General features: G+C 46.0%; 1 protein-coding gene across 2 annotated transcripts; it reads left to right on the plus strand.

Annotated features, from left to right (window-relative positions):
* Positions 1–2,610: 2,610 nt before the first annotated feature.
* HEY1 (hes related family bHLH transcription factor with YRPW motif 1) lies at positions 2,611–6,699 on the plus strand. Of its 2 annotated transcripts, none has more exons than XM_088844777.1 (5): positions 2,611–3,158; positions 3,410–3,485; positions 3,630–3,725; positions 3,986–4,067; positions 4,948–6,699. In XM_088844777.1, exons 1-5 carry the CDS (start codon positions 3,070–3,072, stop codon positions 5,529–5,531), a joined length of 927 nt encoding a protein of 308 aa, XP_088700903.1. In that variant the 5' UTR covers positions 2,611–3,069; the 3' UTR covers positions 5,532–6,699. The 2 variants fall into 2 exon arrangements, with proteins under 2 accessions (XP_088700903.1, XP_055288494.1); XM_055432519.2 differs by having other exon boundaries at positions 2,614–3,158; positions 3,630–3,713.
* The last annotated feature ends 16,778 nt before the right edge of the window (positions 6,700–23,477 follow it).

Raw genomic sequence — 23,477 nt, forward strand, 5'->3', positions numbered from 1 at the left:
AGCCCGGTGGGGTCCATGGGGTTGCAAAGAATTGGACACGACTGAGCACACACACTCACATAGGTTATCACAGCACACTGAGAAGAGTTCCCTGTGCTATAGCAGGTCCTTGCCATTATCCATCATACACAGTAGTGTGTGTGTATCCATTTCAACTTAAGCCTGTTTCATACAGGCTGGAGTCATGATTTAAGGCTGAGTTCTTTTCCTCTGGAGGTCTCAGGAGTTCATCTCTGAAGAAGACTCGCTCAAGCCTAGCCCTGTGAGTGAATTCCCAAATCTCAAGTACCCATCTATTCCAGGGCATCTCTTCCCAAGAAAACACAGAGAAAGGCAACCTGCAGGATACAACTAACTAACTAAACCCAGACTCCATAGACCGGCAAGGAAATGGGCCTGCATGCAACCTGGAAGAGGCTCGTACTGCAGGAACCATGAAGTATAAAAGAACAACACTCTCATCACCCCTCCTCCAACCCCCCTGCCTTGGAAAAGGCCCTTTCCCTAGAGGCTAGGCCTGGGGCAGCTGCGCTCCAGGGGAGTGGGGGTCAGTGTGCCAAAGCTCAGAAGCACTATAAATGATTTTAATGCAGACCTCACTTTTGACTGAAAAGTAATACTGAGTATGGGAGAAATATCTTGTTTAGGTACCAATGTGGGTGAGGAATCCTCAACCCCTCCTTGTATTTTCCTCTCCCCCACCTATCAGCAGCTTGCCCACGACTCGACAAAGTGGCCTAAATGGGCCAAGGCAGGAAAGGTTGACTCACTTGTAGATTCCAGAGGCTGGGAAAATTTACAGAACCACAGGGGGGTAGTGGACACACTGACTTCTAGGGCAGGGAAAGAAACTTCAAGTCAGAGAAACTTCTGGAAGGCAGAGGGGAGTGGGTAGATGGTTTCCTATGCCTGGACCACCAGGTTCTGGGAGGGAAGCAGACGGTAGCAATGATTTGCTAGACTTAAGACTGCGGAGGCTGAACTTCTGTGATTTTAGCAGACCCTAGAGAGCTCTGTCACCTGGGCCAAGAGCTGAGAAAGGAAATAGTGGGGTTATCAGCGGGTTTGGGAACTGGGGTGGGGCAGAACAACGGAGAAGTGGCCTCCGGTGCAATACCAGGGCGCAAGGGTGCCTGGTGGGCCAGCAATAACAAATCCCAGTTAGCTGATGGAGGGACCCAGCCTAGACAGAAAAGCAGAAAGAGGCACCTGGAAAGGGCTGAGGGGCTTGAGGTGGTAGAGGTTTAGTGGAATACGAGGTTCAATGAGAGTCAGGAAGCGGTTTACCGTGTGGGGGTGAGATTGAGAAACATCCAATCCCTATCAGGCTCAGGCCACTGAGTGTGTGGCGTCTGAAATGTGGGCATTGAGATCAATAAACTAAGGAGGGATAGAAACGAACAAGCAACTTGCAAAGGTAACAATGTTTCTTTAATGCTCAACAATATCTATCAGGCGTTCCACCACTGAAAGACTGCAGTCCCCAAGAGAGGACTTCAGAGGAATATGGACTGCTCTGCTCCTTTTTCAGGGAAGAGAGAGACCTAGATTCCTAAATTCAGGACAACTTCCTACAAATCAGGAAGCAGTCCGAGATATACAATATATATTTGTAAAACATCTGTCTCCTTGTGGCCTGGGAACTACACGTAGCACCCAGTACCCGCCACGCCACCTCCGAGGCAGGAGGTGTGCAGGGGGCGCGTGTGTGTCTGGAGGTCAGAGATGTGAATCTCAGCAGCGAGGGCGGTCCCAGACGCAAATGCTGAGTCCCGCCACCCTGTCGCCCGCTGACAGGATCTGGCCGCCAACGCCTGAAAAAAAAAAAGAATAGCCCCAGCTGCCCCCTCATCCGTCCACCCCTGCCCCCCCGCCCCAGTCGGCCCAGCAAACAAGCGCTCCATTTCCCCGGATCCCAGATGCACAGGGGAATTTATTCCATCCCGGAGGCTGGGAAGCCCCTGCGGAAGCTAGTCCGTCTGCTAGTGAGGACAGAGCTCCAAAATCCGAAAAAGAACATTTCCCGAAACCACATCTTCCCCTGCAAGCGCCCGGGGCTCCGGGCTAGTGGCCACAGTGAACGGCGCCCCGGCGTCCGCTCTCGTGGCGCCCCGCACCCTCCGCCCGGCGTCCGGCGCGCCGCCTGGCCAGGTGCTTCGGGACCGGCTTCGCCTGCGGCGTGCGCCTCCCGCCGCCGGACATCGGCGGCCCGGCAGCCGAGATTTACCGCGGCGCTGGGCGGCGGCTTCCGGGGCCGCCCGGCGCCCAGGCTCCGATTACAGGTTCACACGGGGGGCCTGGCCCGCGGCCGCCCAGCCCCCGCCGGCGCGCCCTCACGCGGCCCCGCTCCCCCGCCTGCCCATTCTTCTCCATTCATGCGGACGCCCAGCGCCGCCGCCGCCGCCGCCAGCGCGGCCGCCGTCGCCGCCGTCGGTCGCCCGGATTGGCTGGCGGCCGCGGCGCCGGCACTTTCCCACGGCCCGCGGCGCGTGCGGCTCACCGGCGGCGCTGCAGGCGCGGCCCTGGCGTGCGGCCAGGCCAATCGGGGCGCGCGGGGCGGGGCGGGGCCGCGGCCGACGGCGGGCTGCTGCCCGGCCCGGCCTCCCCCGCCTGCCCGCCGCCGGCCCTGCGCCGCCCGCGCCGCCTCCTTCCCCCCCAGCGGAGGCCCGGTGGAGCCCCTGCGGAGCCGACACACCGCCGCCGGGCAGGGGCGGGCGGGGAGGGCGGGCCTGGGGTTCGCCCTCGGCCTCAGCTTCGCCCCCGCCCCTCTCCTGAGAGGCTGCCAATCAGAGGAGCGAGAAGCCGATTGGCCGAGGGAAGGCTGTTGCCCGGGAGCCACCGCCCCGCCCCTCCGCCCCCTCGTCCACCCCCTCTACTCCCCCGCCCTCCCCAGGGCCCTGGGAAGGGGCGCAGCGTGGGAAAGGGATGGTTGAGCTTTAACCGGAGGCAGAGCGGGAGCCGGACCAGTGTGTGCGGAACGCGAGCAGTCGAGCGCGGAGAGGCGCCGCTGCAGTTAACTCCTCCCTGCCCGCCGCGCCGACCCTCCCCCAGATTCCCCGCTCAGCCAGCATGAAGCGAGCCCACCCCGAGTACAGCTCCTCGGATAGCGAGCTGGACGAGACCATCGAGGTGGAAAAGGAGAGTGCGGATGAGAATGGGTGAGTTGGCGGCGGGAGGCTAGCGTCGGCTGGCCTCGGTGACAGCGCACGAGGGCCCGGGGCACGCCGGCGCCCTGCACTGACCTCTGCGCATCTCCGGCAGGCCTCCGCCCCGTGTAAACGACCCGGAGGTGCTTTCAAGCCCAAGTTGCCTCAAAAATCTGAGTGCGGGTAGGGCGTGGGGGCGACCTCTCAGATCACCTTCTCTCGTTTCACGGCGATTCCTGTTTTTTTTCCCCCTCTTCATTTAGGAACTTGAGTTCAGCTCTAGGTTCCATGTCCCCAACTACATCTTCACAGATCTTGGCCAGGAAAAGACGGAGAGGCGTGAGTCTTTACAGTGCACCCTTTTTTTTGGGGGGGGGGCGGGTTGTTTGTTTTGTTAATTAACGGGAAGAACCACCTTTCTTCACTTTAGAATTTACAGTCGTTAATGGAAATGTCTCCCGTTGTTTTGACTGCTTTCTCCAGATTATTGAGAAGCGCCGACGAGACCGGATCAATAACAGTTTGTCTGAGCTGAGGAGGCTCGTACCCAGTGCTTTTGAGAAGCAGGTAATGAAAAAAGTAGGTAACTCCCTCGGTGTAGCTATCCACGCCTTCAGAATCCTTCGGCTCATTAATCTGAACCTTACCCGTGCCTTGGAAAATAACCGCGTTTGTAAGAAGGAAGTAAATTCATCCAGATTCCAACGTGTTTTGCGAAGATAATTTATTTTGCTGTTTGTGCTTTTATGATCTACAGAGCACATCTATGCGTATATATTTCAAGTTGTTCCCCAAAGGCAGTAGGTGCCAAATCAGGTTTTTGTTGTTCTCTTTTCTAGGGATCTGCCAAGCTAGAAAAAGCCGAGATCCTGCAGATGACGGTAGATCACCTGAAAATGCTACACACTGCAGGAGGGAAAGGTACGTCTCTAGTCCGGTGGGGCGTCTGAGTGTCTGGGGGCAGAGTGATCAGCTACCGATGGCTAGGATTGGTGCAGTCGCTGCTTTATTTTTACTGTGCGCTTTGGGGGTGGAGAGAAAACGGTGTGTTGTGTTGGGGGTTGCCTGTCGGTATACGTTCACGTGCACATAGGTTTTCTCCAGGGAATTCATCACCCCAGCCCTCTGCAAATTAAGCTTATGCACCTTCTTTTGGAAAATACCTATTATGTATGACAGCTCTGGTCAGGTAGCTCAAACCACATTAACCTTTTGGAGAAAAAGCCTTTCTTTTGTTTTTAATATATGGTCTTAATTTCATATACAAAATTCTTAAAGAATAACCTGGCACATGACTCTTGAGGAAAGAAACCTGTTGTGATGAAGTAGAGAAAACCCCAAGGAAGGTGGGGGACTGAAGTCTGTGTGTCTGTCTCCAGCCAGAAAATGCTTTACTCTTTACCAAGTGCCTAAAAGCTCCGTGATGATAACTTACATCTGTGTGTCTAATGAATTTCACTACTCTGTGGTTTTTCTGTCCTTGATGTGTTTTTTGTTGTTGTTGAGGGAAAACATTAAAGGAATGAACATAGTTTCATCTGCCGGTAGGGTATAATTCCAGTTTCTGCTTGGCAGTTTCTAATTGGGCTTTGAACTTGCATTAGCAAACACATACTTCTTATGTTGATTAATGCAAAGATTTTGGTCGACTCCCAAATATTTGGACTTTAAGAAGAGCTCGTGATTTTTTTTTTTTTTCCTTAAAGGATGTAGCTATTTGCCAGGAAAGGCTGCCTTTGGGATCGAAGAAATGAGGGAAATGAGCGAAGCTCTGAGGTTTTTCTTTTGTTCGTTTCCTCAGGCTATTTTGACGCGCACGCCCTTGCTATGGACTATCGGAGTTTGGGGTTTCGGGAATGCCTGGCCGAAGTCGCCCGTTACCTGAGCATCATTGAAGGACTGGATGCCTCGGACCCTCTTCGAGTTCGACTGGTCTCACATCTGAACAACTATGCCTCCCAGCGGGAAGCGGCGAGCGGCGCCCACGCAGGCCTTGGACACATTCCCTGGGGCAGCGCCTTCGGACATCACCCGCACGTCGCGCACCCCCTGCTGCTGTCCCAGAGCACCCACGGGAACACTGGCACCTCGGCCTCACCCACGGAATCCCACCACCAGGGCAGGTTGGCCACAGCACATCCGGAGGCGTCCGCTTTGCGAGCGCCCCCTAGTGGCGGCCTTGGACCGGTGCTCCCGGTGGTCACCTCCGCCTCCAAACTCTCTCCACCCCTGCTCTCCTCCGTGGCCTCCCTGTCGGCCTTCCCCTTCTCTTTCGGCTCCTTCCACTTACTGTCTCCCAATGCACTGAGCCCTTCGGCACCCACGCAGGCAGCAAACCTTGGCAAACCCTATAGACCTTGGGGGACGGAGATTGGAGCTTTTTAAAGAACTGATGCTGTAGAATGAGGGAGGGAAAAGCTTAAATTCCCAGCTGAGCTGGGCTGTTGCCAACATCACCTTAAAGTCATCGGTAAAATAAAAAGGAAAAAGGTACACTTTCAGATAAACTTTGTTAAAAGATGAAAGGTTTGTTGGTTTACTTTTTCTTTTTTAATGTTTTTTTAATCATGTCATGTATTAGCAGTTTTTAAAAAAACTAGTTGTTAAATTTTGTTCCAAACATTAAATTGAAATAGTGAGTATAAACCCACAAATTGGTGATAGGTTTGTACTGTGCCTAATTTACTTTGTTAACCTGTCTAAGAATGATCCCATTTTTGTCCCAAAGCTTTGGGGATTTTAACATTTAGTATTTTGGGTCTCTTCTTCTCCTTGTATAGTTGCAGTCTCTTTTTAGAATTAATTTTCCAAACCACTGTGCTCAGTGTTAACATGACACTATTTTGTTAATATTTTGACAAGTAAGGTATTGTATAAATGATATTCTTTGGTGGGTGGGCTGTATTGAATTTTATATTTCTAAATAAAGCGTTGACAAATCAGATGATCAGCTTTATCCAAGAAAGACTAGCTTATTCTCTGCCTCCTACAGCAGTGAGGTGAATGTACAAATCATTAGGAGCTCTGAATCTGAACGATCAGTCACTGTCATCTGCCAGGATTCACAGTTCTGGCTTGGCTAGGAGAGGTCTGGGTTTGGAGTTGGTAGGGAAGGGACGGACGACAGTTGCATAGAATATGTCTGCATTTATCAGCCTCAAGCAATGCAATGAAGTTTTGATTTCACAGATCTCAAGTTCACAGATGTTAACATGGATAAGTGATCATGATGTGCAAGTGGTCAATGGAATAGTCCAGTGGAACCTGTTAAATTCATAACCTAATTCTTCCCGGAGCTGCCATGTTTTCTTTTCACTGGGAATGTTTATGTTGTGTTCTTCTTTTTGGCGCATGGAAATGTGGTTGTTGAGATAACTTAAAAGGTCTTTCCTGCCTTCTGTTCGGTTTAATTTGATTTGAGCTATAAAAGCGTCATTTTACAGGTCTATTCCTTTAGCAGGTATAGTTTAAATGACCTCCACTGAACTGGGTTTGACCTCTGTTGTACTGATGTGTTGTGACTAAATAAAAAAGAACAAACTCTTCTCCTGTATATGTCTTACCTGCTTTAGCCTTTCTCTCTGTTGATTGAGATAAAAATTCTCATTTTCATTTTGCCTGGTCATCAGTTTTCTTCTGTTTAATAATTTCATTATTCTTGGTCTTTGAGATTTTGGATAAGGTGACTTCATTATGACGTAGAGCTTTGGTGTGGCTCCCATAAGAGGATATAGTGCTCTAGCTGTTATGTCAGATAATTGGGCCCTAAACTGATCATCTATGGACTAGAAACTTCAAATCCTGGTTGGGAGTTGCAGGGTGGGAGATAACTCTGAAATCTTATAAAAGTGTTGACCGTTCAACAGATATTTACTGAGGACATTTGCTGCATGCTCAGTTCTATACAGGAAGAACAGAATATTTAATTTCTTCTGTTTTTTTTTTTTTTTTTTTAATGGCAAAACAAGAAAAGTCAAACCTTGCTAACTTGGAGCCCAGGAATCTGAGGCCTGGTGAGCTGTGGCAGGCTGTAATTCCGCTCATGCGGGGCTCTGGAGTCCTTCCTTGTCTTCTTTCCAAGGAATCTGTTTAACCCTTTAGTTGCCCTTGACTTACGCACTGGGTAGTGTGGAAGCAGACACATGCTTTAGGTTAGAATGGAAATGCTGCCAGAACAGAGGCAGTCATCTGGGCTCCCTGGGGAGAAGAGTGCCTTCCCATGGCCTTAAAAGTTGTCCTTCTGCCAATTTAGGAATCTCCTAGCTGGGAAGGAGTTGCCTTGATCCTGAGAGAGGTGGGGAGGAAAAGGAGAAAACCCACTCTCGCAGATGAAGTAGACCCACACCTCCCTTCTCTGATTAAGAAATGAAGGCAGGACTTCCCTGGTGGTCCAGTGGTTAAGAATCCTCCTGCCAATGCAGGGGTTCAATCCCTGGTCGGGGAGCTAAGATCCCACGTGCCTTGGGACAACTGAGCCTGTATAGTGCAACTGCGGAGCCCAGGCTGTAGAACCTGTGCTCTGCAACAAGAGAAGTTACCTCACTGAGAAGCCCTAGCACAGAAACTAGAGTAACCCAGCTCACTGCAGCTAGAGAAAGCCTGCCCACAACAACAAAGATCCAGAACAACCAGAAAAAAAAAAAAAAAGAAAAATGAAGGCAAAGTGAAGAATGCACTTTGAATTCGAGCAGTGACTTCTGGGTCCCTATGAGGGAAAAGGATGGAGACTGTGGCATTTTTCTGATTGGGATTTCAAATGCTAGCTCTCACTCAACCCTTCTCTGTGTGGCCTCCAGAATCGATGCACGGTTCTGTTCTGAGCACTCCCTGTGCCGTGCAGACATTTTTTCTGCCTGCCATGATGGCTGCAATGGAAAGTGTTAAGATGATTTCTGCCAAGTGTCAGTTTAATTTTAGCAACTGGGATTTCAAACGGCATTACAGCATTACTGAACAGCATTGTGCTTAGACAGTCTTAGAAGCGCTCTCTGGCACCCAGGTTTAGATGGCTGCTAGTGAGATAAGAAAGAAGTAAACCATTTCATTTTCCTGGCTCTGCTGGAAGCTCTGTAAAACTGTAAATGTGGGGCTCATTCTGCTTGTGTCTATGGTCCCCATGTCACCATCTGGTTACTACTTTTTTTCTTTTTTTGAGGGGGGATATGAGGGGGTCGTTTTCAAGATGATTCATATTTTCAAGATGACTCATATTTTCAATATGAGTCATTTTCAAGATTACATAGTTTTCCAAAGAAATATTTCGGTTGGGCATTCCCTGGAGGTCCAGTGGTTAGGACTTGGTGCTTTCACTGCCAGGGGCTCTGGTCAAGGAACTAAGAGTCTGTAAGCAGCGGCCAATTAAACAAAGAAAGAAATGTTTTGGTTTCTTTTTCAATCTCTTCAAGGTGACGAGAGTCTGGAAATTGTGGCAATGGAGTCTGAGTTACCTGGAAAACTGTATGGGGTTACGCTGATGAACTGTGCATGTGTGCTAAGTTGCTTCAATTGTGTCCAGCTCTTTGTGACCCTATGGACCATAGCTTGCCAGGCTTCTCTGTCCATGAGATTCTCCAGGCAAAAATACTGGAGTGGGTTGCCATGCTCTCCTCCAGAAGATCTTCCTGACCAAGGGATCGAACCCACATCTATGTCTCCAGCATTGGCAGGCAAGCAGTTAACCACTAGTGCCACCTGGGAAGCGGACATAGAAAAATGAATGCAGGAAGACTCATTTCTATTCTGAGTTGATGGAGTATGAAAAAAATTAACATCACAGTCATTAGTGACAGAATATTTTTATTTTATATGTGTTTATAACACTTCTATCCATGTAGACAAAACAGTTTTAGATGGCCTGTAAACGTACCTTATGGAGAAAATAATATCGCTTGTCATAAAGAATTTGGAAACCCTCAATAATTACCCACTATCTTCATTATATATATTACCATGAATTAATGACATGAAAGATAGGTGGGCAGAATTCTTGTATAAGAAAAACCTCTTAACCTAAATAACTTTTAGATTTAGAAAGAAAAAAAATCTGGGATGTATCATTTCTAATTTATTCAATATAGTTCAATTAGGATGCACTTTTATTCAGCTTTTATTTGTCCCACTCTGTTACTCATACCAAAAAAAATTTTAAATATAGATTACTTATATTTTAAATCCCTCAGAAAATGTTATATCACCTAGTTATACTTTTCCTTAGCCCTTCTGGTGTATACCAGTATCAGCTTTGATGCCTTCATTAGATTGCACTGATGATTTATAATTAAAATAACTTCAGAGCTAATAGCATTTGAGATACTGTTTCAAATGTGACCCAATTTCTTTCACAACTGGAGCTCCAGGGAAGGGGGATGTCTTGGGAAGGGGACCCGAATTCTGGGTCCTGCTCTGTTTTTATCCCAGTGCCCTGAGGTGAGTCATTTGAAATTCTCTGGACCCTGCTTTCTTCATCTGTCCCATAAACTGGTTGGATTAGATGAAGTCCCAGGCATATATTTCCTAGGGACAGGCACTAAAATGGGAGGATGCATGGGTCATCAGTCAGCGAGTGCTGACCTGGGGGTGCCTTCAGTCTGAAGGGTGACACCCACTGTGTCTATGAAGGAATTTTGGTCTGGTGTTGCCAGATCTTTCAAATTTCCGAGAGCATCTCCAATTATAGATTTGTATGTGAAATTGCACCATTTAGGTAAGTCAGTAATGAATTCACTGAAACCTGTCTGCCAGTGTAGCAGTCAACTCTCAGCTCCTAGGGCTCTAATCTGAAAGCCTCTATGCAGGCTAAAAGTTTCTAGTATCTTTGCCATGCACGGCCTATGGATATGCTTAATGGATAAACACCTGCCAACTGTGGTGCTGGAGAAAACTCTTTTGAGAGTCCCTTGGACTGCAAGGAGATCCAACCAGTCCATTCTAAAGGAACTCAACCCTGGGTGTTCATTGGAAGGACTGATGCTAAAGCTGAATTGCAATACTTTGGCCACCTCATGCGACAAGTTGACTCACTGGAAAAGAGTCTGATGCTGGGAGGGATTGTGGGTGGGAGGAGACAGGGACGACAGAGAATGAGATGGCTGGATGGCATCACCGACTCGATGGACATGAGTTTGAGTGAACTCCGGGAGTTGGTGATGGACAGGGAGGCCTGGTGTGCTGTGATTCATGGGGTTGCAAAGAGTCGGACACGACTGAGCGACTGAACTGAACTGAACAATTAAAAAGTGCAGTAATTAGGCAGCTTTAGGTACTTTTATGTAAAGATAATAGGCAGAGTTTTAAAAAATTATTTCTAGGTTGTCTTATTTCCTTACAGAGAGAGAAACTGAGGACTTCCCTGGTGGTTCAGTGATTGAGAATTTGCCTTGCAAAGCAGAGGATATGGGTTCAATCCCTCCTTGGGAAGCTAAGATCCTATATGCTTCAGGGCAGCTAAGCCTGTGCACCACAGCTAGAGAGTCCATATTCCACTGCAAGAGAAGCCATCGAGCCACAGCAAGCCCCAGCGCAGCCTAAATAAATAAATTTTTTTTAATAATTAAAAAAATAAGAGAAATGCCCTCCAGCTACAACAAAGACCCAGGGTAGCCATAATAAATAAACTAAAATTTTAAAATTTTTTAAAAATAAGAGAAATGTCCTCCAGCTGCAACAAAGACCCAGGGCAGCCTAAGTAAATAAATAAATAAAAATTTAAAAATAATTTAAAAAATTTAAATATAAGAGAAATGGAAACCATTTTTATTCTAAGTCTGGACCTTTCGCAGGAACTTCTTCTGAAGATGCTCTCTCAACTTGGTTCTTGTGTTCACCTGACCGAAGAGGAAGACGGGGTCTCAGCCTGGTGGCCGTCAATGAAACAGCGGGTATGCAGCTTGCTGGTGACTCAGCACACTGCAGTCCTCAGAGGCGCCATCCGATTTCAAGAAGGAAGAAGTCCCTGCAGACAATGGGTTGTTTTGAACCTCACCTTGAAATAGAATGCCTACCTTCATCTTGATGAGCTGCAGGCCTTGTCATTCAGATGCTTCCGTGTCAGCTCTTGGGTGGGGGCAGGGAGAGGGGCGAAAGCAGTGGAGGAAGGAGACGCTCAGGTCTTTCTTTCTGAACTATCTGCAGGTATTGACATGCATTTGCATCAGAGCTGTCTTCCCCCTCATCCCTGCCCCCTTCCACCCGAGGCAAGCAATGGTGGAGAGATGGGGCTTGGGAAACTCAGTAGGTTTCTGGATTTGGTGCTAATAGCCTGTGATTTTGTGCTTCTTTAGAGTTACGTTGTAAAACTTCCCATCATATTTATGATTATGTTCATAGTTTTCATTAATCGCTTTGTGCTGGGTTTTGATATATATTCAAGAAGGGAGAAAAGACTGAGCCTGATTTGGAAAAACCCTTACTGATTCATAGGCAGTTGCCAGGCGGTCTGTGGCTTGATTTGGAAGAGGCTCTTCTTTGAAATTTTTTAATTTATTTATTCTGTGTCAGGTCTTTGTTGCCACACATGGGGTCTTTCTTTGCGGCCCACAGACTCTCTAGTTGTGCTGTGTTGGCTTACTTGCTCTGTGGCTCGTGGGACCTTAGTTTCCTGACCAGGGATCAAACCTGAGTTGGAGAAGAGGCTTGAAAGCACCATGATAGGCAGAGAGAGACTGGCTGACACCCCTGAGAGAGTCGATGACTGAAAATGTTCTGTAGCTACGTTTATTTATTTTTCATCCTTGGTGGTAATCTCTCCCCTAGGGCATGATTGAGTTTTGTTTCTGGTGGATAGGAATGTTTCATGCAGGTGGAGTGGAATCATAAAATTAAAGAAGGACATATCTGAGCCCTTACGCATCCTCTTTCACCTCATTTCCTACCGCCTACCCCTCCATCACTCAGCTGCAGCCACACGGCACCCTGTTGCTAGAACACGCAAGATATGTGCTCACCTCCAGGCCTTTGCACTGGCTTTTCCCTCTCCCTGGAATGTTCTTCCCCCGCTATCAGCTCATCTGCCTGTAATCTGTCATTTACTTGGGGCTCCGCTCAAAGGTCACCTTCCCCTCGAAATCTTCCCTTAAGACCCTATTTGAAACATCCCCCCCAACTCCGTTATCCCCGCTCCTGCCTCTCCTCACCTCCCTTTGCTCTTTGTTTTTCTCCATAGTACTTAGCATTATCCGACAGAATGTATATTTCATCGGTTGTCTGTTTACTGTCTGTTTTCCCTGGTTTGTTCACTTCTACAGTTCTGTCACTTAAGCAGCGCCTGGCAAATAGAAGGCACTCAATAAATATTTGTTGAATGAATGAGTGAATCCTAGCCCCCTCTTTATTCAATTGCACTCATCTCACACGCTAATAAAGTTATGCTTAAAATTCTCCAAACCAGGCTTCAGAAATACGTGAACCGTGAACCTCCAGATGTTCAAGCTGGTTTTAGAAGAGGCAGAGGAACCAGAGATCAAATTGCCAACATCCGATGGGTCATCAGAAAAGCAAGAGAGTTCCAGAAAAACATCTATTTCTGCTTCATTGACTATGCCAAAGCCTTTGACTGTGTGTATCACCATAAACTGTGGAAAATTCTGAAAGAGATGGGAATACCAGACCACCTGACCTGCCTCTTGAGAAACCTGTATGCAGGTCAGGAAGCAACAGTCAGAACTGGACATGGAACAACAGACTGGTTCCTATAAGGAGTACGTCAAGGCTGTATATTGTCACCCTGCTTATATGCAGAGTACATCATGAGGAACGCTGGGCTGGAAGAAGCACAAGCTGGAATCAAGATTGCCAGGAGAAATATCAATAACCTCAGATATGGAGATGACACCACCCTAATGGCAGAAAGTGAAGAGGAACTAAAGAGCCTCTTGATGAAAGTGAAAGAGGAGAGTGAAAAAGTTGGCTTAAAGCTCAACATTCAGAAAACTAAGATCATGGCATCTGGTCCCATCACTTCATGGCAAATAGATGGGGAAACAGTGGAAACAGTGGCTGACTTTATTTTTCTGGGCTCCAATATCACTGCAGATGATTGCAGGCATGAAATTAAAAGACACTTACTCCTTGGAAGGAAACTTATGACCAACCTAGACAGCGTGTTAAAAAGCAGAGACATTACTTTGCCAACCAAGGTCCGTCTAGTCAAGGCTATGGTTTTTCCCGTGGTCATGTATGGATGTGAGAGTTGGACTATAAAGAAAGCTGAGCGCTGAAGAATTGATGCTTTTGAACTGTGGTGTTGGAGAAGACTCTTGAGAGTTCCTTGGACTGCAAGGAGATCCAACCAGTCCATTCTAAAGGAGACCAGTCCTGGGTGTTGATGGAAGGACTGATGTTGAAGCTGAAACTCCAATACTTTGGCCACCTGATATGAAGAGCTGACTCATTGGAAAAGACGCAGTAGGAGAAGGGGACGACAGAGAATGAGATGGTTGGATGGCATCACTGACTCGATGGACATGGGTTTGGGTGAACTCCGGGGGTTGGTGATGGACAGGGAGGCCTGGCGTGCTGCAGTTCATGGGGCCGCAAAGAGTCAGACACAACTGAGCGACTGAACTGAACTGAAGAAGTGGAACAAAACAAACAGACACCTCTCTAACCCCCCTCATTCCCCAACTCAATCATTTATGTAAAAACCTACCAGAGAAGTGGATGTCATGTTTCACTTCAGTATTTGCCATTCAGCATTGTAAAATTCTGCCTTAAAAAAAGTCTAACTCATACATGCTTCGAGTCTATTTCCTTTCTGGTATGTGCTTAGTGAGGATGGAGGGGCATTGGTCACCTTTTCCCCATGAAAGACCCTACTCTTATCTGGCCAGTCTGCCCCTCCACTGGTGGCCATGCCACTCTTTGCTTTACTCTCGGCTCCTGCCTTTTGCCTGGAGCAAAATAACGTTCTCCTCCCTGGGGCCTTGGACCCTTCTGTTCCTCCTCCCTGGTAAGTTCTTGTGGTTCTTGATGGATGCCTCCTTCTTGTTCTGGTCATAGCCCTGTGTCAGTGCTCAGAGGGGACTTCCTGGACCACATTGGCAAAGACAGCTAGCTGTCCCATTTCCCAGCCCCGTCACTTGGTATCCTGTGATAACTCAATGTGGCAGTCAAGAGCCAACTCGGGAGCCAGGAGCCTGTTCTTCAGATCCCCGTTCTGACACTTGTTTAAACACTGTGTGACTCAGTTTCCTCATCTGTGAAATGGGAGTATAATTGTAACTTACATCTTTTTTGTGTTTTACAAATGGTATTTAATATATACATAAAGTGCTTAAAACAATGTCTGGCACATAGTAAGCACTCAATAAAAATTAACTTTTTAAAAAAGACCCTGCACTTCCTCCTAAAAACATTTAGTTCTTAATCCATCTTTACCTTCCACCTTCTCTCCAGTTAAGGGATCTCAGAATTTTTTTAAAATTAATTTTTGTTGGCATATAATGGCTCAGTGGTAAAGAATCCACCTGCTAGCGCAGGCGGCGAAAGGGACGCAGGTTCGATCCCATGGTTGGGAAGATCTCCTGGAGAAGGACACAGCAACCCACTCCAGTATTCTTGCCTAGAAAATCCCATGGACAGAGGAGTGTGGTAGGCTACAGTCCATGGGGTCGCAAAGGAGTTGGACATGATTTAGTGATTAAACAACAACAAATCTTTGCTTTACAATGTTGAGTTAGTTTCTTGTTTTCCTGTTAGTTTCTGGGCTTCCCTGGTGGCTCAGATAGTAAAGAATCCGCTAGCAATGCAGGAGATCTGAGTTCGATCCCTGAGTTGGGAAGATTCCCTGGAGAAGGGAATGGCTACCCACTCCAGTATTCTTGCCTGGAAAATTCCAGGGACTGAGGAACCTGGTGTGCTACAGGCCATGGGGTCACAAAGAGTCAGACCTGACTAAGCAACTAACAGCATTGAGTCGGGCTCCCTGTGATATACAGGAGATATTAATTTGTTGTCTACTTCATATGTAGTAGTATATCTATGTCAGTCTCAATCTCTCAATTCATTCCACCTTTCCCATCCGCCTTGGTAACCCTAAGTTTGTTCTTTCCATCTGTAACTCTATTTATGCTTTGCAAATAAGTTCATCTCCACACTTTTCCTAGATTCCACATATAAGCAATATTATATATACATATTTTTTTTTTCTGATTTACTTTACTCTGTGTGACATTCTCCAGGTCCATCCACATGTCTGCAAATGTCACTATTTTGGTCCTTTTTATGGCGAGTAATATTTCATTATATATATATATATATTGGAAGGACTGCTGCTAAAGCTGAAACTCCAATACTTTGGCCACCTCATGCGACGAGTTGACTCACTGGAAAAGACTCTGATGCTGGGAGGGATTGGGGGTGGGAGGAGACAGGGACGACAGAGAATGAGATGGCTGGATGGCATCACCGACTCGATGGACATGAGTTTGAGTGAACTCCGGGAGTTGGTGATGGACAGGGAGGCCTGGCGTGCTGTGATTCATGGGGTTGCAAAGAGCTGGACACGACTGAGTGACTGAACTGAACTGAATATATATATATAGACACACACACACACACACCCCACGTCTTTATCCATTCCTCCGCTGATGGTCCTTTCCATTGCTTCCCTGTCCTGACTATTGCTAATAGTGCTTCAGTGAACATCAGGGTGCATGCGTCCTTTCAAATTATGGTTTTCTCCAGATATACGCTTAGCAGTGGGATTGCTGGGTTATATGGTAACTCTATTTTTAGTTTCTCAAGGAACCTCCACACCATTCTCTGTAGTAGCTGTACCAATTTACATTTGCAACAACAGTATAGGAATGTTCCCTTTTTTCCACGTGGGATCTCAGCATTTTTGATCTTGCCAGCTTTTTGTCCAACTTTTTGGGGTGGGGGTGGAGGAACACCATTTCTGTTTATAGAAATGGATAAAAATAAATTCTATTATGTGAACAGACTCCATCCATTGAGGATTCACTGACAAGCAGCACAGATGCAGTGTTTAGACTAAATGTGATAAGGTTAAAGGAACTAAACTATCAGAGTCTGGGATAAGTTGGGGACTGGAGAAATAAGAGGTAAACTATTTTACTCATATTTTGAGTGTGTAAAGAGTGAGTTTTATGAAAGTGGGGGGCCGGTGGTTCTCAGGTGGAGACCCACATCCTTACATGGGCAGAGACAATGTAGGGTTGTGATGGTAAGGCTACCTTCACCCTTGACTTTGATTCTGACCATCAAATAGCAATGGTTGCTACAAGGATTTTGGGTGTAGTTTTCCTTCTGAGAGCACGGAAGCAATAAATATCCCACACTCTTAAGAACCAAAACCCACCTGGGTCCAGATATCTCCTTCAGGGTTTTATAGGAAGTCAAATTATCCCTGCCATATTCAACAACAGCCCCAGAGCTGACCCCATCCCAGCTTACATAAGAAGATGGAGAGGACATGAGAAAGAAAAGGATTGCCTTTGTGAGGAGCTAGCCTAGTGAGGCTTTTCTCTCCCCTCCCCGTGAATGTAGGTGAGTTCAAAGGTTTCATGAGGGATTGCCGTGGCTAAATAAGGCTACAGGATTCACAGAAAGTGGGCTTGGGGCTCGGACCACTGTCTGGGCTGAAGGTATATAGACCTACTTCCTTCTATATGGTATCTGGTTCTTGAAAATAGTGGGGAGTAGGGTAAAGCTGAACATCGACCCCTAAATGCCATACACATCATCTATTTGGAAGGAATCACCCTGGCATCAGATAGAACCAGAAAGAAGATATGGGTACCTGCCCCTCCCCTCATCTGTATGAGGAGATGTCCTCTCTCAACACCAGGGCAGTCAACCTTGGGAATGTAAGGGGTGGAGGGATTCTGAGAACCAGAGCCTTCCTGGAACATGAACTTCCACTCCCACCTTCCAAGGTGCTGGAGGAAGAAGAGGAGCTGAAAGGCAGACAGTTCCTTCCCTGCTTCCACAAGCCCCATCCCCTGCTTTCCCACATTTGAGCTGATGATGGGAGCTGAATGGGGGACGAGTTTCAAATGAGAAAGGAGATTGGCATTTTAAAGTGAACTGAACTTCATTTATGGAAAGAGACCAGAAAGTTCTTTGCTCTGTCCACTATATAATTAAGAGAAAGCAAAAGGAAGAGAAAGCAACCTAAATGCCCATCAACAGAGGAATAAGGAAGATGTGGTACAGATAGCCAACGGTAATTTGCTGTTTGACTCAGGGGTTCCCTGAGTCATACAAACTTATGGTTACCAAAGGGAAAAGTTTAGAGGGATAAATTAGAAATTTGGGAATGACATATACACACTGCTAGATATAGAATAGATACACAACAAGGACCTACTGTATAGCACAGGGAACTATACTCAGTATTCTATAATAATCTGTATGGGAAAAGAATCTGAAAAAGAATGGGCATATGTATATGTATATATAACTGAACCACTTGGCCATACACCTGAAATTAACCCAACATTGTAAATCAACTATACCCTAATATAAAATTAAAATAAAAATTAAAAAATTAGTTATTATTCTCCAACAAAAGAGGGAAAACAGAAAGAGACTTGCCGGGATATGGTTGATGGCAGTTAGTATAAAAAAATGATTTCTTAGTTGTTCCTTGCTCAGTGGAGAAGCACACATGTAGTCAAGGGAATGAGACCCCAGCCAATGGAATGAGCTTATGCACAGGCTTGCCATAGCTGGTGCTATGAGGGAACAGTGAACTGTTTTCACTTCAGGAAGAGATTGTAGGTGACTGGCTCTTTTTAAAGAGAGGATGAATTTTCTGTACTATAGTGAAAGTGAAACTCACTCAATCGTATCCAACTCTTTGTAACCCCATAGACTATATAGTCCATGGAATTCTCCAGGCCAGAGTACTGGAGTGTGTAGCTGTTTCCTTCTCCAGGGCATCTTCCTAACCCAGGGACTGAATCCGAGTCTCCCCTTGCAGGCAGATTCTTTACCAGTGGAGCCACTAGGGAAGCTCATAAACTAGTGAGTTTAATGTTATTGCAGGGCAAAATTTTAAAAGAAATGATTAACACGGTTATTCAGAGCACTTTTTAAAAGGAAAAGCATCGGCTCTTGTTCACTCCTGGTGATTTAAGAGCTCACAATGAATAAAGCATGACTTCCGCATTCCCATTCTTTTGGAAAAGGCTTAGGCTGCTGGTCCATGTGGGCTGGGGGTTTACTGCAGAATCATTTATCTACACTGTGGCAGAATCATTATCTGTACAAGTGTTCCCCTATCTCCTGAAACAGCAAGAGAAATGTGAGCAACAGTTAGAAGGCACAGGAATTGGTTGAATGAGAACAATTCTTAATTTAGTGCTGGCAATATGTCAGGCTCTGAATTAGGGGCTTTTCATACATCAATATTTTTAGAGTGATTACTCTGCAAGGTCAGCATTATTATGTCTGTATACAGGTGAGGAAAGTGAGATTCTGCAAGATGAAATCTCTTGTCCAAAGTCATCCAATTATTAAGCAGCACAGCTAGGATTTCAATGGCAGATCGGATGTCCATTATTTTTGAAACACACAAACTCAGTGTATCAATCGGTTGATTTCAGTTTTGTAGGGGGTCTCCTGTGACACTTTCTATTGACTTCGGAAATCTGAAAGTGGAATAGATTCCTTTGAGAGATGAGCTCCCTGGCACAGAGGGCAATGAAGCAGAAGCCTGGATGTTGTAAAAGAGCTTCAGATAGGAAATAGACTAGGATTTCTAATAGATTTCTAATACTTTCCAAGAGGGACAGTGGCATGGATACAGGTATTTTATAAGCATCAATCTCCAAATACTAAAACATCACATGTATACAGTTCTTGACTTATGAGTTCAATCTTCTCTCCTCTATGCTCATTGTGGGCTTTCTGCAACATTATGAAAGAAAACCATACTCCTCACTCATCCCAAATCTGTGGACACAGAAACTTACAAGACACCAAAGGGACAACTTTCAAACTTGGTTTCTGAGAAGTCTCCCTTAGTGATAATTCAGGAGCTATAAAGTTACCGCTGGCTTTCTGTTTCTGTCTTACACATATTTTTGGTTATAGGTGAAACATAGACTATAAAATAGGGTGTTTTGGTTCCTGTTCACATGACCTGAATTTAGAAATATTGAAGGGATGGTGGGAATGATTCCAATGAATGATATACTGACCTTGCCTCAAAATACTGACCAATACTGAACCCCTCTCCAAAGAATGGGGTAAATGCAAGGCACTGGCAAGACATGTGAATGCTAAAATAGCTTCTTTATCCTTTAGCATCGTGAAATCTAAGTAGTCCTTTCCATCCCTTTCCATTCCACTAGTCATCCCTCGTTGGTGTTCTTTAGTCCCTAAGTCGTGTCCAACTCTTTGATAGCCTATGGACAGCAGCACAACAGGCTTCCCTGTCCTTCACCATCTCCCAGAGTTCGCTCAAACTTATGTCAGTCAAGTTGGTGGCATCATCCAACCATCTCAACCTCTGCTGCCTCCTTCTCCTCCTGTTCTCAATCTCTGCTAACTCCAGGGTCTTATTCGAATAAGTCAGCTTTTCACATCAGGTGGCCAAAGTATTGGAGCCTCAGCTTCAGCATCAGCCCTTCCAATGAATATTCAGGACTGATCTCCTTTAGGATGGACTGGTTGGATCTCCTTGCAGTCCAAGGGATTCTCAAGGGTCTTCTCCAGCACCACAGTTCTTCAGTGTTCAATTCTTCAGTGTTCAACCTTCTTTCTGGGCCAACTCTCACATCCATATGTGACTACTTCAAAAACCATAGCTTTGACTATGTGGACCTTTGTCGGTAAACTGGTGTCTCTGCTTTTTAATACACTGTCTAGGTTTGTCAAACTTTTCTTCCAAGGAGCAAGTGTCTTGTAATTTTATTAGGTCTCTCTAGGTAGAAGAGAAATTGGTGTAGTTAATAGCTCCTTTAAGAAGGCTTGATAGATCTTTTTTTAGTTTATTTTTCAGAAATTGGGAAGAGAGCTAATGACTATGTAAGGAATATTTTTGAAAAGTAGGTGTGTCACAATGTTTTGCTTTCATCAAAATGAAGACTGACCTAAATTGTTAGCAACTAGAGCAATGGCAAGCCACTCCAGTACTCTTGCCTAGAAAATCCCATGGATGGAGGAGCCTGGTAGGCTGCAGTCCGTGGGATTGCTAAGGGTCGGACACGACTGAGCGACTTCACTTTCACTTTTCACTTTCCACTTTCACACACTGGAGAAGGAAATGGCAACCCACTCCAGTGTTCTTGCCTGGAGAATCCCAGGGATGGGGGAGCCTGGTGGGCTTCCGTCTATGGGGTCACACAGAGTCGGACACGACTGAAGTGACTTAACAGCAGTAGCAGCAGAGCTTTACTAATAATTTTGATGGTTTTGATGGTAGATCATCAGAATGTGATTTTTGGCAATGTTCATTTATTTATACATGAACTGCTTGGGGGGTGAGTCCTAGTTATTTTATTAAGAGGGGATGTATATTCAATAGCCTTTTGCTTTTAATAATAAATTTATCAAAATATTATTTGATTAAGTGTATAGCACTAATAGGAGAAGGCAATGGCAAGCCACTCCAGTACTCTTGCCTATAAAATCCCATGGATGGAGGAGCCTGGTAGGCTGCAGTCCGTGGCGGTCTCTGGGGGCCGGATACGACTGGGCGACTTCACTTTCACTTTTCACTTTCACACATTGGAGAAGGAAATGGCAACCCACTCCAGTGTTCTTGCCTGGAGATTCCCAGGGACGGGGGAGCCTGGTGGGCTTCCGTCTATGGGGTCACACAGAGTCGGACACGACTGAAGTGACTTAGCAGCAGCAGCAGCAGCAGCAGCAGCATAGCACTAATAATTGTAATAACTCAGTACAGAATTTTCTGTCCTTTTTTCCTTTCTTCTGTCCCATCTGTCTTTCTTTTCTTCCTCCCTCCATTCTTTCTATTACTTAGAGCTTAATGGTCACAAGAAATAAAAAAACTAAAAAAAGAAAAAATTTATGTACATATCTCTGTTAGAAATAACTATAGTAAGATCAAGAAAATACTTGCAAGCACAATTTTTGAACACAGGATTATAACCTGTAATCCCAGCTGTAATCCTGGAAGTTCTAGATTATCCTGGCAGATAATTCCTCTTTGTATTTTAGCTGGACCATTGAATCACTCCTAGGTGGAAGTCCTGGATGGCACAGCCTGGTTCCTTGATCCCCAGCTGGCCAGCTGCAGCAGCTTACCTGGGACATTTCAAACCTCCCAGTAACTCACTGCTGTGCTTTTGCGACACCATTTATACTGTGGCAGAAATTCGTATGCAGAAATTCCAGAACTGGACACACGGTGCTAGAGTTGGGAGGAGAGAGGACTTGAGGGTGGTGGTAAGGGACCTACAGAGATGAGATGAAGCTGTAGCCAGTGTTAATCCCTCTCTAGCCAGGAAAAATTTCCCAAGGGAGAGGACAGAAGAAGTGCTGTTTGTTTTGCTTTTGTTTCTTTAAAGCACACAAGTATTTATAATAGGTTTTGAAGTTGTTTTTTACCTTCTGCCATTATTGTGCCTTCCGAACTTCAGTAAAAAGCAGAATACACAGTGCTAAGTCGCTTCAGTCGTGTCTGACTCTTGCAACCCCAAGGACTGTAGTCCGCCAGGCTCCACTATCCATGAGATTTTCCAGGCAAGAATACTGGAGTGGGTTACCATTTCCTCCTTCAGGGGATCTTCCCGACCCAGGAATCGAACCTGTGTCTCCTGCGGCTCCTACATTGCAGGTGAATTTTTCACCCCTGAGCCCCCGGGGAATACATCGTAATCTCCTATTAACCATGTGTTAGGACAGTGGACCTCAACTTTGGGAGAGTCACATGGGGAGATTGAGAAACCCTCAATTGCCCACCCACACCCAGACCAGTTCAGCTGAAAACTACAGAGGTAGGAGTAGTATTTAAAAAATCCTCCAGGTGATTCAAAAGTATGCAACTAAGGTTGGTAATTACTGTTCTAGGAAGATGAGAGGAGAGTGATGTGGGGCTTGGGGCAAAATACTCAGACAAGAAGGGAGAGGCCAGTCCCTGAAGGGAGGTTGCTTGTGAAGCAGGTCAGAGTGCAGCCAAGCAGGTGGCAGCCTTAGGCGTTCACTCCTTCACCCAGAAAGCTGGGGCAAGAACAGAAGACTCAGACTAGCAATCAGAGAGACTGGGCTGGTCCTCATTGTCAACACTGATTTTCAATGATATTTCCTGTTGCTGTTGTTCAATTGCTCAGTCATGCCCGACTGTTTGCGACCCCACGGACTGCAGCACGCCAGGTTTCCCTGTCCTTCACTATTTCCCGGAGTTTGCACAAACTTACGTCCATTAAGCTGATGATGCCATCCAACCATCTCATCCTCTGTCACCCTCTTCTCCTCCTGCTCTCAGTCTTACCCAGTATCAAGGTCTTCCCTGCAGGTTGAACTAACATCCATTTTTCTGTCGATATGGACCTTGGCTCCCTTCCACAGACAATGAATTCTGGTTGCTGACCTGGGGCTTTGAAGCTTTCCCTCCTTCCCATCTCCAACCACGTGGTTTCTAGAGATGAGGTAGTCAATGGCTGTGAGGGAAACAGGTCTTCATATTAATAAAGATAAGTATATTCATATTAATAAAGATAATATATATATAAAATGCTGATAATTATATATCGTCAGACACAGCCATTTGGTTAGATCAAGTTATTTTGAAGTTAAATAACATAATGCATATGTATATTTAATTCAATTAAAACACTGGCTCTCTAAGTGAGGTGGGTAAAAAGGTTGTCAGATTCTTCTATAATCATCACTGCCCTCCCCTCTCCCACGGCACAGGGTCAGACATAACATTATACCTCTATAGAGGCTGAAATCCATCAGGACTTTCAGCAGAGAAGTAACCCATGCATAAAACAAACTGGGACGTGGGCCTGTTGCATCAGTCACCTGAGGTGCTTGTTAAAAATAGAGATTATCTGGACTGATCCCAATCGAATGAGTCAGATTTGGGCAGGGGTGGGGGGAGGGGTTGTTGAAAACCTGGAGGTCCACGGATGGAACTGGTCCTAGAAGATTCTGGGACATCTGTTCCTGTCACTCCTTCAGGATTTTCATTGCTTCTGTAGTCTCATGTATCACCTATGATGCTGGTGACTCAGCATCTCCGGCTCCCACCCACTCTCAGAGTCCTGTCTTCCGTAATAACAGGTAAATCATCAATGGCAACAATATCTGAGGCAAAGATGACTGTTTGCCAACTGCACAATCCATTCTCTCTCTTGCTTTTTTTTTTTCTTTTTGCAGTGCTGGGTCTTCATT

The sequence above is a fragment of the Moschus berezovskii genome, chromosome 16 (genome assembly GCF_049115385.1).
Source record: "Moschus berezovskii isolate FMDL1 chromosome 16, NW_MosBer_1.0, whole genome shotgun sequence".
NCBI classification, from domain to species: domain Eukaryota; kingdom Metazoa; phylum Chordata; class Mammalia; order Artiodactyla; family Moschidae; genus Moschus; species Moschus berezovskii.